Genomic DNA, 15,018 nt, shown 5'->3' with positions numbered 1-15,018 from the left:
AAATTGTATCTGCTCCTCTGACAGTATGGATTTTTAATTTTCTTTACAATCCTGTTTTAACAAAGCTTTAAGGTAGAAGGGCATCTTCGTGCCAAATGTAGTAGGTGCCTGGCTATAATACATAATTTCAGCCCCAAATATTTTCCAAAGGCAAGGTTTGTTTATTAACTGAACCCCATGCTGAGATTCAATCAATCTAATACGGGCAGAGTTTGAAGTTGAACATTCAAACGTATACCCATATATCTTGGGCATATATCTTACATAATGATGTTGGCCCCAGACATCTTTCTGGGTTTGTTTATGTCTGTTATGGATTCCCCTCATTATCCATTCTGTTTGAGGGATTCCCAATGGATTCAGCCAGTTTATTGCATACTTTTTTTAATTTTATGCCAAACTGAACGTTCTGAGTGGCAGCTCGTATGGTAGCTCTGTACAGCTTCCTCTCAACTCAGGAGATGGATGTTGTGATTAAGGTTAAATAAAATAATAAGGAAACCAACGTACTGCAAAATGGTATGTAGAAGAATGCCCCAGGAGAGGTGAGAGAGTTATAGAAATAGAATGAATGATACAAAAATTAAGATCGACTACCTTTCCTATTTCTATTCCTTTTGATTACAATTAACAATTAGAGTGATAATTCTGTGATTTACAAGATCTTCCTTATTGAGCATCTATAGTGATAATGCTGGGAAAACTCATTGATTAAATTTCGTCTGAGTGAAGGGATGCTTTAATGTGCCAGTGGCTAAGCACGTGTATGCACACAGCTCCTGGTAACATTAATTGGAGTGGCATATGCAGATCAGCTGGAACACAACCTTTAATACAGAAAACAGAGATTGGTGTGGGCCACGCTCTGCTCTCAGGAGTGGGTGCTGCTGCACTTGAAGTAAGGAGAGTTTCTGGGGCTCTTCTCCCAAGAGATGAATGCTGCCCTTATTGTATACAGCATATAGTATCCATTTATTTGGAGTAATATATAGCCTGAAGAAGCTGGAGCTAAAAGACAGGTTTTTCTTATAAAGCCTTTGCATTATGAAAAAGGTCATTTTCAATCTGAAAACTAGGATTTATAAACACTTAATTCATCAGTTCCCTGTGCCTTTCATTTGAAATAAACAGCCAGCAATATTATTTTAAAATAAGGCAGAAGGTGTAACAAAAATGAAGTAATGTTTTGAGAAATATGTGATTGATGATTAAAAAACAGAGAGTGAAGGGGGGGGGGGGGGGGATCTGTCCAGCATTCATTAGTCAGGCAAAACTTCTATTTGAGTGTGCATTAAGTCGGGAGGACCAGACAGTGTGTCTGGAAAATTATTCTTTCTTTGAGCATGGTCTCTCAGAAATATCCCCTTGTTTCATAAGCTGAAGGCATCCTTTCACCGATGTAGTTATTTTATATCTATTGATGCTAGAGAAAACAAAAGAAACTTTAAAACCTGGAAACATAAACATCATTGAACGACTGACAAAAAAAAAAAAAAAAAAAAAGAGGGGGGAGAAGGAAGGGAGAAAAAAAAAACGAGGACAGAAAGAAATCACAGTGGATGTTTTCCAGGAGAGAACATGCTACACTGTGCAAAGGGGGCTAGTGTAACAAGAAGTCATCTATTCTTGATTTCTTTAGACAGCTAGAGCTTTGTGCCTTGTCTAGTTCCTACGTTTTAAGAGCTTGTTCTGTGTAGCAGAAATAATACAATAAATGGGTTTAACCACATTTGTCTCAGCTAGACAGTCTGCTTTGTCAAAGATTGCTGGTACAACATAAACAAATTATGTGTTTGTAGTGCCTTTCAATGAAAGCCTATCTAACAGAGTGGAGATTGTGTTTCGGCAGCTGTAGATTTAATCTCCTACCTGTCAGTTAAAACAGGCATTTCCTGAGCAGATAAGGCCTGGCTGTGGAGGGGGGACAGCCACAGCTGGACAAAGGGCCATTGTTGCTGCCTGATAATGCTATGTAGATTTGCCCGTGCGTTTCATTGCACAAACTCCGGGCATGCTGCAGTTGCAGAACCAGCTCTTGAGTGTGGATTCGGCAGGCAGAAATTGTACTGCAGCTCAGCTCCATGCTCCCGCTTCCTACCGACTGCCGTGAGCAGCTGAAGAAAATAGCCCCACTAGGAGCGAGAGTGCGAGCGGAGGATTCATGACAGAGATCTGTTGGCAAGGCAAAAGCACGCTTTAAATAACGCTGGAGTTCTTACCGAGCGGAGAAAGCCAGAAAATTGGAAGGCTGGCATTCCTTCTTGAATATCGAGGGTAGCCTGCAGAAAAGGCAGCACAGCAGTGTGGATTTGGGTTTGAAGGATAGCTGTTGCTGGAATTCTAACACCTAAACTTGGATAGGAAATACCTAATGCTCGTTTTAAAATGAATTTCCTGATTTTCTGCCTTATTTTACCTTTTAAAAGATTTTATTCTCTCAACATGTTTTTATAGATGAATCATAAATGCTGTAGGAACTTGAGGAGCCAATATAACTGACTTGAGCCAGACACAGTTGGTGTAGGAAGGAAGCAGGCTGTGTGTATGTCACTGGGATGTAAGAAGCTCTCTGTTCCTTACTTCCAAATCTGCAATAATTACTGTACACCTAGCAGTAGCAATCACCTCAGTCACTGTAGGCAAACACACCAGCTTCTTGGAGCCTTTTCTGAGCAAAGATGGTCAGATTGTGTCAGAATCTGAGGGATCCTAGGAAGAGATGGAACAAATTAATTTTTGCATGCAATCAGTATTCTGACTTGACTTTGATCTCTAGACACAGGAGTTTTCTGCCTTAAACCAGTTCTGCACATAATTGCAGATAACCCTTTGTGTTTCTATCTAGACATTCCATAAACATCATGTGATTTGTGGAAGTTATCTAGGTTACTCTCCTGCATTAAATCTCCTTCAAAAATATATCATAAATATGAATATTTTCACTGGGTGTGAATAACTCCTTTGACCTGGCCTGTTGCATATTATCAGGTTCGGCTTCAAGAAAAATAGCAGCACTGTCTATGTGAAGGAAGATGGTAAAGGAGTGTAAATTCACAAGAGGACTTAATCCCTGAAGTAAGCAGCCACAGGACTGGGTGGGATGGAAAAGATGGAAAAGCTCCTTGTCGTAGCTGTGACTCTCCTCCACCTCTGTGTCCTGCCAGCACAAAACCTTTCACGGGCTAAACTTTGCCACTGTCATGTATCTGCTCCAGTGCTGCCTCATTCTGAGTTTCCAGCACAGTGTGTCCCTCATTAGCTATAGCTTTCAACTTTGGGTAGCCCTTTATACAGTTGTGCAATAGGATATAGAGGTTACAAGCTGTGGATTATAAGGGGATTGCTTTATACTTGCTCTGTGTTGTTACCTCTGTGTTGGAAAAAGAGACTAGGGTCACTTTGTACCAGTGTCCTCCAGTGTATCCTGCAGACATAACATTGTCTTTGAGCTTGAATTAATTAATGTTTGTATTCAATAGCTGTATGTGCTTTGAAAAATACAGTTATAATACAGAACGGTTACAAAACCTTCGTATGTATTGTCAGAAACATAGAAAACTAAAAGCAATGTGATGATCGTGATGAAATTCTTCCCGTAGCGAAGTAAATGGCATAACACCTATTAGCATCAGTTAGTCCTGGATTTAAGATACGTCCTGTATTTTGTTTGTATCACTGACAAAAACAACCTTGAATTGTTGATTGGAGGCACTAAGAAATGTCTCTGTTTTCATTCTCACTTCTTCTGGAGTTGTTTTTTTAGAGCAAAAGGCTGTCCTTTAGCAGTCATCAGCATTGTAGAGTTACATGATTTTTTGCACTGCACATTGCAAACCCTTCTATTGAGGGAATTAGTTTCCCATTAATAACTAGTGATGGCTACTACTCAAAAAAAGAACTCCCTCTTGAAAGGATGTGGGGGGAAATCTCTGCTTGAAAGCACCAATATGAAATGCAAATTTTAAAGCATCTATTGCTCTAATTTTTTCCATCAACAGAAAATTTCAGTGTACTCCAAAAATCTTGCATGTTTTGAAATCACCATATAAACATAAGCTAATGGGGAATTTCTGACATAATTTATATTTAGATTTGAGCTCAGGTAATGGAGCTTCTGTATATAAAATATCAACAAGTATCATTAAGCTGCAATATTTTTCATATTTTGGCAAGAATAAGACAAGGTGGAAATGAGAAACATACATCTTCACTAGTCTTTGGAAATATCTGAAATAATTGACTTGCTCAGTCTTCTGTGATAGTTTGGTGACCACTAACTGTGACAATTTGCATAATAGTCAACTCTTCACTTCTGTAGAGATAACTGTTTGTATCTGATTAAAATTAGGACTATTTTAGTTCTCTTGACTTTTCAAGAAGTTGCAAAAACAGAGATTTGCTGTTATGCTTTAACCAAACAAATGCACACATGGGGATAACAATATGCTGAGTTTATGCAGATTTTACAACACAAATCTGAATAAAATACCCACTAATAGACCCTTAAGGAGTAATAAACACACATGAATTTTCCTTAGTTGCACTTTAAAGTGATTTTAACATACTACTAGACCTTAACAATAATATTTAATTGACAAGATTATGCATTTGTATGGATTGAAAAGGTGGTAGATCTCTAACTCCAAATGAACTATAAATTCACTTTTGCATAACATGTTTTATTTATTTCTGTACAGCAGAGATGTTCTCCATCCCTCCTAGTGAGAGTTTCTTAAAATACAGACAATTTAAATAGATTTAATTACCATTTATCATACTCTTCATGAGATCATCTTCAGTTGAATTCTCTACTTCCAGGTAGTCAAGAAAGCTGGATAAAAACAGGGCAATACAAGAAGAAGCTAGTAGAAAGGAAACAGGAGCTAGTGTTCTAAAACGTTTTGTTTTCTGTGTGGTTGGAAGCACTTTTCTGTTGCTCCCCTCTTTATTTCCCAAGCAGATTGAATTTATGTTCAGCTCATTTCAAGTTTTGAAGCAGAGAGGAAGAAGTAATAAAAGTAAGAATGCTCTGTTTCTCTCAATGATCATGGCCACAATTTTCACATTAATACTGTGGCCAATGCAGTAGGCTTAAATCTCCAAATCACGCCGAACTGTTGGGCAAATGGAAGGAAGAGAGGGGGAAAAAGAAAGAAAACAGCAGTTAGAATTCATTCACAAATTCTGTAGCAGATTACTTATTTTTCATACTGTTTCCTATATGAAATGTTCTCACTTTGCAAGTCTACGGTATCTTTTTTACAGTTTATTTGCCAGCACTTCCCCTGGGATCTCATTGGCAGACATGTTCTTTGTGGCTCATGTACTTCACTGAGAGGAAATATTTTTCAATTAGACTGTAGATAATTAGATGGCAGATAAATTAGAACATAATATACCTCCCTATATAGTGATATAGGCTCTAGTGATTCTATATTGCTAACAGGAGCAGAAAGCAGCTGGTGTATAATTTTCAGTGTGGGAGCTATGTCAATGCAATTTTGTGTCTCTTAGCTATGATGCAGTGCCTGCGTGATCACTTTGGGCCGGCTGGAGCACGCCTTCCATAGGTTATCCTTCCTTCTATGCAGTGACAGATGATTCCCTGGGATCATTTGTGCTAGATGAGCTTTCTCACTTAAGTGCTCAGGTCCGCTCTCACATATTATCTTAAAATTAGAGAATGTTGGACATTGATGGTGCATTAATTCAAAGTCTTGGTAGTTCATCAGCTACATTTCTGAGCTCAGAACAAAAGGCCCAGCCACCACTGGCACACAAAGTAGCCAAGTCCTTTAGAACTGTTAACGCAGCCTGACAGTCACTTTGTTTCATCAGAGTAGCACAAATAAAACAGCCAGGCCATTCAATTGTAACCAAAAGACCTTTTCATTTTTTTTTAGTACAATTCTTCTGCAGTTTACTAAATAGATCGTTTTGGGGGCTGAAAAAAGAACTGTGAAAAAGTCACAGCATGATTTCATTTGAATACTGGCAGAGCTGGGAAGGAGATTAGGACACAAACCTGCACAAATCTTAGCACTGCTTTGAAGCGTTGTGGTCCCTCTGATTTTCACATACCTGAGATCTGGTAGAAGTCTTTATATCTGTGTGCCCCGGTGGCGCAGTGGTAGGAATGCTGCTTTGCAACACCGGGGCCAGGGTTTGAATCCCCTGTGGCGCAAGTGGTAGAAGTGCCGCTCTGATACACAGGAGGCTCGAATCCCAGGGGTTGGACTCGATGATCTCTAAGGTCCCTTCCAACCTGCACGAGACTATGATACTATGATGATATCTGTATGCTTCATGAATGATGATATCTGTATGCTTCATGATGTTTACTTTCTTGAACTGTCACCAATATAATCTAAGAAAAATAAAAGCAATTTCACATTTTTCCCCCTTTTTCCATTACAAAGATTTTTCTCTTACAAATAACAACAACAGAGCCTTGTTCTTAAATAAAATTCCAGTGACATTATAAAAAACCACAGAGTTATATGTCATACACAGAGCACTTAACATAGCTGTGAGGAAAGCACGTATCGTATGCAGGGTATTTAAAATTGTGTACTGGGGGTACTGTGAGAATAATCACTGCTTTCAGTGGCAGTAAGATTTTTGAAATGAAGGAACCTAGAATGTAATTTACTGACCGAGCAGACATTACAACCATTATTTTCCAAATTCTGCTATAAGAACCCTAAAATTTTTAAAGGCGAGTGTAGAAAACTTTAAATATTTTTTAACTATAGAAATTAAATCTTACTGATTACCTAGAAAGGATGAAGTTGTAGCCTGGCCCTGCCGTCTAGTTAAGAAATTCAGAATTCTTAGAAATTCAAATGTTAACAATGAAAAGCTTAGGGATGCCTGTGAATGCATTAGGTTTTCACAGAAATGCATCGCAGCTCTTAGCTCATACACTAAATGTGCTGACTGACTTTTTAAAAAGTCAGTTCAGTAAATGTTGGTGATTGTTACTGAGGTAGCACGTGCTGGATTACTCCTTTCGATTCAGTACACGTCACGGGATTTCCACACGTTGAGAATCAGAGTGAAATTGTTCTTTGGTGGGAGAATTCAAAGGCTGTGGTTTCAAATAGTTGGATGTTGGACTGTTCTAGGGGTTAGAGTGCATTTAGCCTATCACATTGTTTTATATTAATACTGCTTATAATGATAAAATATTACAAGGTCTGTGCCTGCTTTCAGTGGCATTTTATTCTCCCCTTTCCTGAAGCTACTTGCATAGGAGAGGCAGCTTGTCAAGTTTGATCCTGAAAAGCTGGAGAGGAATTCAGCCACCAGGATAGGGTAGAGTTTTTTCCTACTGTTGGAGTCCGTGGTCGGCTCAGCTACACAGAAGTGTGTGAGCTGCCTTTTTTGCTTGCACTGCTGCCATCATTTTCTCTGAATGCCTTTGCTTTTCTAGATGCAATGCTAGTTGTTTTAGAAGCAGTTTGTTTTTTAAAGACAGAACCCTTCCTGTTCTTTAGATGTTCTCACTAGTTGTGCTGTTCCTTGTCCGGAAGAGGTCATTTTCATTCAGTGTAATTTCCATTGCAGTGGTAAGCCGTATCTCTCTGGCTTCCATTTACCCCATACAACCCTAAACAGTCCTTTCTAACAAGGACTGTCCAGCCTAAGACTTCTAAGATTAGCATTCATGTGCCTTTGGGACAAAGCACTGCAGATTTGCTCAGCTTATCAAACGGGCCACCAGCTTGTATCATTTCAGGGAGAATCAAATTGGAAGTTGCTTCTTGAACTAATCAGGGCTGATTTGCTCTAAAGTTGCTTCCTGACTTAGATCTCAGGCAAGGAAGTGCTGTAATCAGTTCCCAAGGGCTGTCAGAGTTGTGATGGGATATTAAAGGAATGGTACACTACTTTTTAAGAGTTTCCTAATCTTGGTGACTGCTCATGTTTAATGCCATAAAACCTGAGCTTGTTGTATAGAAACAGGAATCAATCTTAAATCTTTAAAGGAGAAAAAATAAGAAATCTTTAAATAACAGAGAATTAGATTTGAGGCTGAAGAACTGAATTTTGGAAGGAATATTCTCAGTATTCTGTCAGGGTTTGCTGCAATTCTGTTAAAGGTATAGACTGGCAGAATTGTTCAAAACCAAACATTTATTACATGTCACCAAAAAAAACCCAAACCAAAACAAAAAAAAAAAAAAAAAAAACCACCAAAAAACTTCATGAAAGAGAAAATGAGTCCCCCTGAGTGTCACTGTTTGCATATTAGCCCATAGTATGGGCTCTGCCAAGTTACTCTCTGACTGACTGCTGCAGATGCTCTTTCTCAAGTATTCTGAGTGAGATCTTTAGTGCAAGTCTTCGGGGACAAACAATAGCACCTGTTCCTCACAAGATAGCAGCCCAGTTAGTTCATTCATGTATCTTTAATGAAGCTCTAGGGCAGATGGCAAAAAATGGCATCATCAACAACTTAGCACAGAGGAGACAAAAGGGGAAAGTGCCGATCCAACAATACTCTATTTTTACGAATGCAAAGAGGCAGAGTCAAAGTGTTTCTCGGGCATCTGCTATCGTCTTGCTTTTCAGAAAGACCTGAAGAACATCTCAGCAATTAAAATTTCTGGGCATGTAGCCGAATTTATGAAGTGCACCAATCAGTCCCTCCTCCCAGTTTTTCACCACTCAGTAAAAAGAAAATAGGGGGGGAAAAACCGGCACCAAATCTCCCTGGAAAAAAAAATTGTATCTATTGTATTTTGGATATTCATTTTACATCTAACACTACAGGTGTCTGTGGTGCTTGTACAATCACTGGCCTTTTAATGCTTATTTGTGCTTATCACTTGACCTGTGCTGATAATGGGCATGTATGGATAAAATAATTCAGCACTGACCTAGGAATAATATTTAACATGCATCAGTGGAAGGGAAGGATTGCCGTTTGGTATGGGTTTTTTTCTGTAATTCTTTTGGTGTAAGCCGCAGTTAGCACGCTAAATCTAAGACCCATTTAGTCAGTTATGTTGATTTATATAGGCTGAGGACTTGATCCCACGTTCAAAGTACCTCATGGAAGGGGAGCAGGTAGGACACGCAGGTAGAACATGCAGTGGTAATTCTCCACACTTGCAGAAAACATTTGATGGTCTTAAAAAGTCTTTTTGATAACAGTGGATACAATTGCACAGCATTTCATAGAGAAGAAGCCAATGACCATTTTAGGATTTGGTGCTAATAATATGTTTGAAATCATTTGTATGACACTATGATGTGAAGAGTTGCTGTGGGTGTATGTTTGCAACGTCATCCCAACCACAGCTCCCTCTCTGTTTTCCTGAATCTTCTGAGTTTGTGTTGGTGTCTTGTACCTGTGCAATTTCCCTTGAAATACCAGCTGTGCTTGGTGATTGAAGGGGATATTTGTGAAACCTTGGGTCCATTGATTAGATGGCATTTGGAAACTATGGAAAATGATTGTTAATTGTATTATGTTTTAAATTCTACAATATCCTGCAGTTGTTTCTATCAGACAAAGACTGGGTTTTCATTTGCTGGAGTCCTGTAGAGCCAGTGTAAAGTAACAACATGCAGCAAAACGAGCACCATTTTATCAGAGGTAAATGCCTGGTCTGGGCACGTGGGGATCAACTCCAATCTAACCAAGTTTAACTCATAACCTAAAATGCACAGCCAGGCTTACCTCAGCTAAAATGAAAGAAATAGCTGCTCAAAGCGAGTTTCTTTCACGCCCCAGTGCCGTAGCAGTAATTGCACAAAGACCTTTTTATTATAAGTTGATTTTCTTGAGAAATGGATTTTAAAAAAATACTGTAAAGTGTTTATTTTTTGTTTGACCTTTATTAACCTACATCTTAGGGCTTTCCCAAGAGGAGAGTTGTTGGTAAATTAACCCTCATAGACACACACAGTAGCATTTCTGCACTGCATCAATGGTTATGAATGTAATGGGGATATGACAAGAAAATTTGGCACTATTTAAACAATGTCATAGGTCACCATATGGGATTTGACAAAAAAAAAAAAAAAAAAAAAAGTTTTTTAGGAATTAAAATGAAAACAAAAATGCTTGAAGTGTACCTTAACTTCTTAATAGTATTTGATACCATCGATTTATGACGGGAGGAAGGCAGACTTTTTTCTTCTGTCTAAAAAACCAGTTTCTTTCCATCTTTGATACATAAATCATTATATGTTTACTTAACTGCTAATCAGACAAATTATAGTCAAATGCTTGGGTGGCTGTGGGGTTCAGAAGCGATGGATAAAAACTCTTAGTGATCTTAGCCACTGTCTCATACATAGCATAAATTAATGTACTAGGAAAAAAAGTGTGTTTAACGGGCACAGTTCTGTCACATCTCCTGTTTTCTACATGTTCATTGCAAATCCTAATATAAAGTGAAGAACGTTCTGCTTTTGTACATTTGTACTCTTTGATACATTTATTAAGGTCAAATTAAATTTGATATAGTATGTTTTATTCTGAAATGCTCTGTGTATGCAGCTCCATAATTGCCAAGGTACATGATAGTGCATAAAACTATAAAACTGCTTAGACAGATGAGCAATTTGTACATTATAGTGAGGTGTGTATGGCAAAGGATGTTAGTTTAATTGGGAGCCAAGATGCTGGAGCCTTAAATCTTAAGAGCTGGGGTATTGTCTAGGAGATTATTTAATACTGCAGTTAGTTTTTGAGATGACGTACCTGAGTTGTTGGTATATATATGAAAAACACAACATCGTAAAATCTCAGAATTAAAGTTACCCTAGGGATACTAAAATTTGAACATTGGAGTGGTTACTGCAGTGGTGAGATTACTTCTGAAATACTTGTCATTCTGCTGTCCATGACCAAAGATAAAGAGCCTTGTGAAAAATTAACGGAAATACACACCATTCTTCTTTTTAAAGAATCTATGGTATGTTTGAAAGATTTTATACTTTTTACCTCATGCCAGGGCAGAGAATGTTAACTAAGAAAGAAAACAAAAAAACTAACAAGTAGGAAAATGTGCAGTTCACTGAGACTGCTACACCTTTGACACTGAGGGAAAACAATGTTAGTTGAGGGCTTTGATGTGATAATGTGAAATTGGCAGGGATTACATTAAGGAGAAGGTTCCGTGGGACTGTGTGAACACAAGAACACTATCAGTACTGCAGAAATACCTGTCAAGACAAATTTGTGCTATTTCTGATCAGAGACTCTCTTCTGTTTAGCAGGTTCAGGGTCACATGCCTCCGCTCATGATCCCAATTTTTCCACACGACCAGCGGACACTGGCAGCGGCTGCTGCAGCCCAGCAGGGATTCCTCTTCCCCCCAGGAATAACTTACAAGCCAGGTAAGCTGACAGGGATGTGAAGCTATTTAACATTTTAAGATATTAACTGTAGCTTCTTATGCAATCTATCTCATATAGAGGATACTACGCTACTGGCTTAGCTAGTTGGAAATAGTGTGAAGTTTTGCAGCTCTGCTTCAAAAAGCTTCTGGTTTGAAGGAGGTAGAAGGAATATTAGTTATTGAAATGTTGTGTCTTTTTTTTTTTTTTTAAACCATAATTTCCCCAGAAGTCATTTTCTCTAAATATTGGCCTACTAGTCTGCTAATTTGCATCTGCTCTGCCCTGTGCCATTGTACAAAAGCTATGTATCTGTAATTAATTGTGTTATCTTCAGTATCCTTGTCTTGTGCCAAAATTGTTACTCTTAATTACTGATAAAAGTCAGAGTGAGCATAGTTTAATTATCAGGCTTCAAATGGGCAACTTTTTGTTTGATTTCAATCTAAATAATAAAAGGTTTCAGTAGTTCACTCCTATTCATCAGACTTGTAACAGGTCATATAACCTTGCAGTGAAATATGTTTTGAGATGATTTAGCAAATGTTATGATTTCTTTCTTTTTTCCTCTGAGTTTACAGGACTCCTGGGGAATTCAATTAGGGATATAATGGTTTGAAGCTACTTTCAGAGTCTCCTTGTAAACAGGGCTTTAAATGTTTAAAGACACATTGCCAAAGGAATTCAATGTAGGAAGATAGTTAAGTAAATACGAGTCAACCTTATTTTCATTTGTGCATTCTTTATAAGTGACATCAGTCCAGAAGAAGCCACCTTATTTTGCTCATTAATTCACTGTCAAGCTGCCTTTAGCATATTAACCTGATAATAACTACAAAACATAAATACCAGTTTCTTTTTTTGACATTAAAAATGAAATGTACAAAGTAATGCATTGATCCTGCTCCCCCTGACGTTAGTGGTATTTCTACAGTTGACTGCAGCAGGAGCAGGGTCCTATCCAAAGTAAAACCTCATAATAGATGATATAAACAATGTGCTAATTAAAAGCCAGGTTGAACCTAAAATCTCTTCTAGCAAGTTTACTTAATATTAGATGAAATGAGGCCAAACAGGATTTCAGCAAGCATTTCCGTTTGTCCAGCTCAAATCTGGCTCTTTAGTCTAGAGACATTCCTCCTTAGACACCAAATGTTTTTAAACACTGAATCTTTTAATTATCTTATCTGCAGTCTTAAAACTCCCAAAGTTCTTTTCTAGTTTGTCTTGCTGGGGCACTATGTGCAGGAACCACATAATGGAGCTCTGAAAGGCAGCTGGCTCTAGCTGGCAGCACAGGCTGATGGTCATTCACACATATAGCCACCTCACAAGACTTGGGGAACAAAGCGAAGAATATTTTCTCTCTGAAGATGTGATAAGAATTGCCAGTTGTAGAAACTGTCTACAGCATCCTGGCTAATACCTAGCATCTTGCAGATGTGAGAGGGTCTTTGTTTTATTTTCTTGCTTTCCTCATTTTAATTGAAGTTGTTTTCTGAGTCACTCTTAGTGATTAAACTGGTAGCTCCTTGCCCCACTGAAAGGTGATATGTCAAATCGCTTCATGTCACTTTTGGCTCTGTAGGCTACTTGATATGGCAGTGATTCTGGAAGAAGAATACCAGCATGATTTTCTGCACAGGAACAGATCTTGCAGTTATCCCAAGGTGTTCCTTACAGTAGCTATTCTGACTCTTTATCAAGCCTGATCTGCTTTACATGTGACTCTGTTGACCTCACTGCAGAAGTGATAAAACCGTCTTTCCTACCTGTTGGAATGCAAAAAAATTCGTACATAACAAATGTTAAAAGACTGAAACACAGACAGAAATCAAGACCTAGATATCTCAGAACAGAGCTATTGGGAACAGAGCTGAGCTACTTAATAGTATGTTAGTGTTTTGTATCCAACTGATGCTAATAAAGGACCAAAGTCACAATGATCTGGCTATACTCAGAGGCTGGCAAGAAAAGAGAATATTTATATTATATGTATTAAGCTCTACACCGTGTGGCACAGGGAGCTAGACAGGTTAGTAGTTTCTGTTGGAGAGAGGTCATGATTTAAAAAAACACACCATAACTACAGTTTCTATTGATTAATTCCTATTTTTGGCACTCTCAGCACAGTAGTTTAGGAATTAATGAAACTGGAGATTAAGTTACACTTTTCATAGAGAGGTTCTTCAAAGTCATTTCTGAGGAATATTTATGATCTTGACTGCTACTACCTGTACTCTTCTACTTTTGTGAGAAATGAAAGTTTCACCTCTAGAACTGTCAGTTTAGACTCAGTTATACTACTGAGGAAAGAAAGGAGGTGCATTAACCCTTCAGAGAACTACAGTTTTCTTTCTGCCAGCCTGTTTGTTTTTTGCCAAAAAAAAAAAAAAAAGAAAAGAAAAATTTTTGGTTTTACTCTAGATTGATGTAGGCAAGACTAAGTTTTGACAGTGGTGATTTTCCATGACATTCAGAAATGACATTGAAAGGGATTTCAGTATAATAGGAGTTGTGGGAGATGGGCACTTTTGAAACTCTGTGTCAGTTAGGAAATGTCTTATTGTCGTGTACACACATTTACTTTCTTAGCCCACAAAATGGGCTAGATATAAGCCATCTCTGATTTGGAATCAGCGTATCCACATTAGTGTACCATGATGGCCAGGATAAGAAACCTGACCTTGATGCACAGGTAGCGTTATGATTATTTGTGTTTTTCCGTGCAGATATGTTTTCATGGGCTCAGTGGGAACCAAGTTCATGTCTGCTTAGCTCAGTGTTAAGATATCAGCTTGCGTACTGTTGCAAATATGAATTAAAACTCTGCAGTTAAACTAAAGAAGGAAAATGTAACAAACTACGGTAAGTTACACCATCAATGGGAGGAATTCTAGGAAGGAAAGAGAATTAAACGGATTCTGAGGCCCTTCCAGAACAAGCCTGCTGAACTCCTGGGCTCTAAAATGCTGTGAATAGGAAACTCAGAATTTCTGATGTATGGCTATTCTTTTTATCTGACCAGGGCAGTTTCCTACTGCCTGGCTGGATCTATAATATCAGGTGGCTGTAGCTCTCTTCCCCTATGTTTTGGAACTCTAGGTGGTGAAAGAGCCAGAAGTTAGCAAGAGCTCATGACAAGTAATAATTACATTAGAGAAAAAAAAACCCCAAAGTCCCGTGCTTCCTTATGTATCTCAAAGTCATGTAATATAATTTTCCGGCATGGTAAGTACTAATTGAGAAATCAGAGCTGCATAGACCACCTAATTAATTTTTTATACATATTTCAGTATTTATAGTGTATACTGGATTAATTAAAACTTTAGGGCGCTTGCATCTCAAATGACTGTTGTGACTATTGACCTGCAGGCACTCGACGAGCCTTGCAGAGTACCTGGTTATGGGGTTGCCCCTTATTCCAGTGGGAAACTGAGAGAGGCAGCTGTTAGGAAGCTAATACTTGCCCAGAGGTGCCACACAATTATTATGATTATTTTGCATTCCAAGTACTGCAAAGCAACTATTCTAGCTTTCTGACTGTGACCATGATACTGCTCAGAACTGCTGGGTAACATAAGTATCATTATACATTTTCTTCCAGGGCATATTTCCCCTTATTTAACTAACTGCAAGAGTCCACAAAAAGTCAGTGG

The 15,018-nt window shown here is 38.3% G+C and overlaps 1 protein-coding gene across 41 annotated transcripts in view; it reads left to right on the top strand.

Moving 5' to 3' along the window:
- The window catches only part of SOX6 (SRY-box transcription factor 6), a 389,870-nt gene that overhangs the window by 284,452 nt on the left and 90,400 nt on the right, over positions 1–15,018 (top strand). For 30 of the 41 annotated variants that reach the window (XM_085548565.1, XM_032444750.2, XM_085548564.1 and 27 more), the window contains one exon: positions 11,236–11,359. In XM_085548565.1, coding sequence (XP_085404691.1) covers positions 11,236–11,359 — 124 coding nt within the window. The remainder of the gene's footprint in view (positions 1–11,235; positions 11,360–15,018) is intronic. The other 11 variants (XM_085548579.1, XM_085548578.1, XM_085548583.1 and 8 more) reach the window with 1 other exon arrangement.

The sequence above is a fragment of the Coturnix japonica genome, chromosome 5 (assembly GCF_054131305.1).
Source record: "Coturnix japonica strain WE chromosome 5, WE-NBRP24, whole genome shotgun sequence".
NCBI classification, from domain to species: Eukaryota; Metazoa; Chordata; class Aves; order Galliformes; family Phasianidae; genus Coturnix; species Coturnix japonica.
This window is presented reverse-complemented; position numbering and strand designations above follow the sequence as displayed.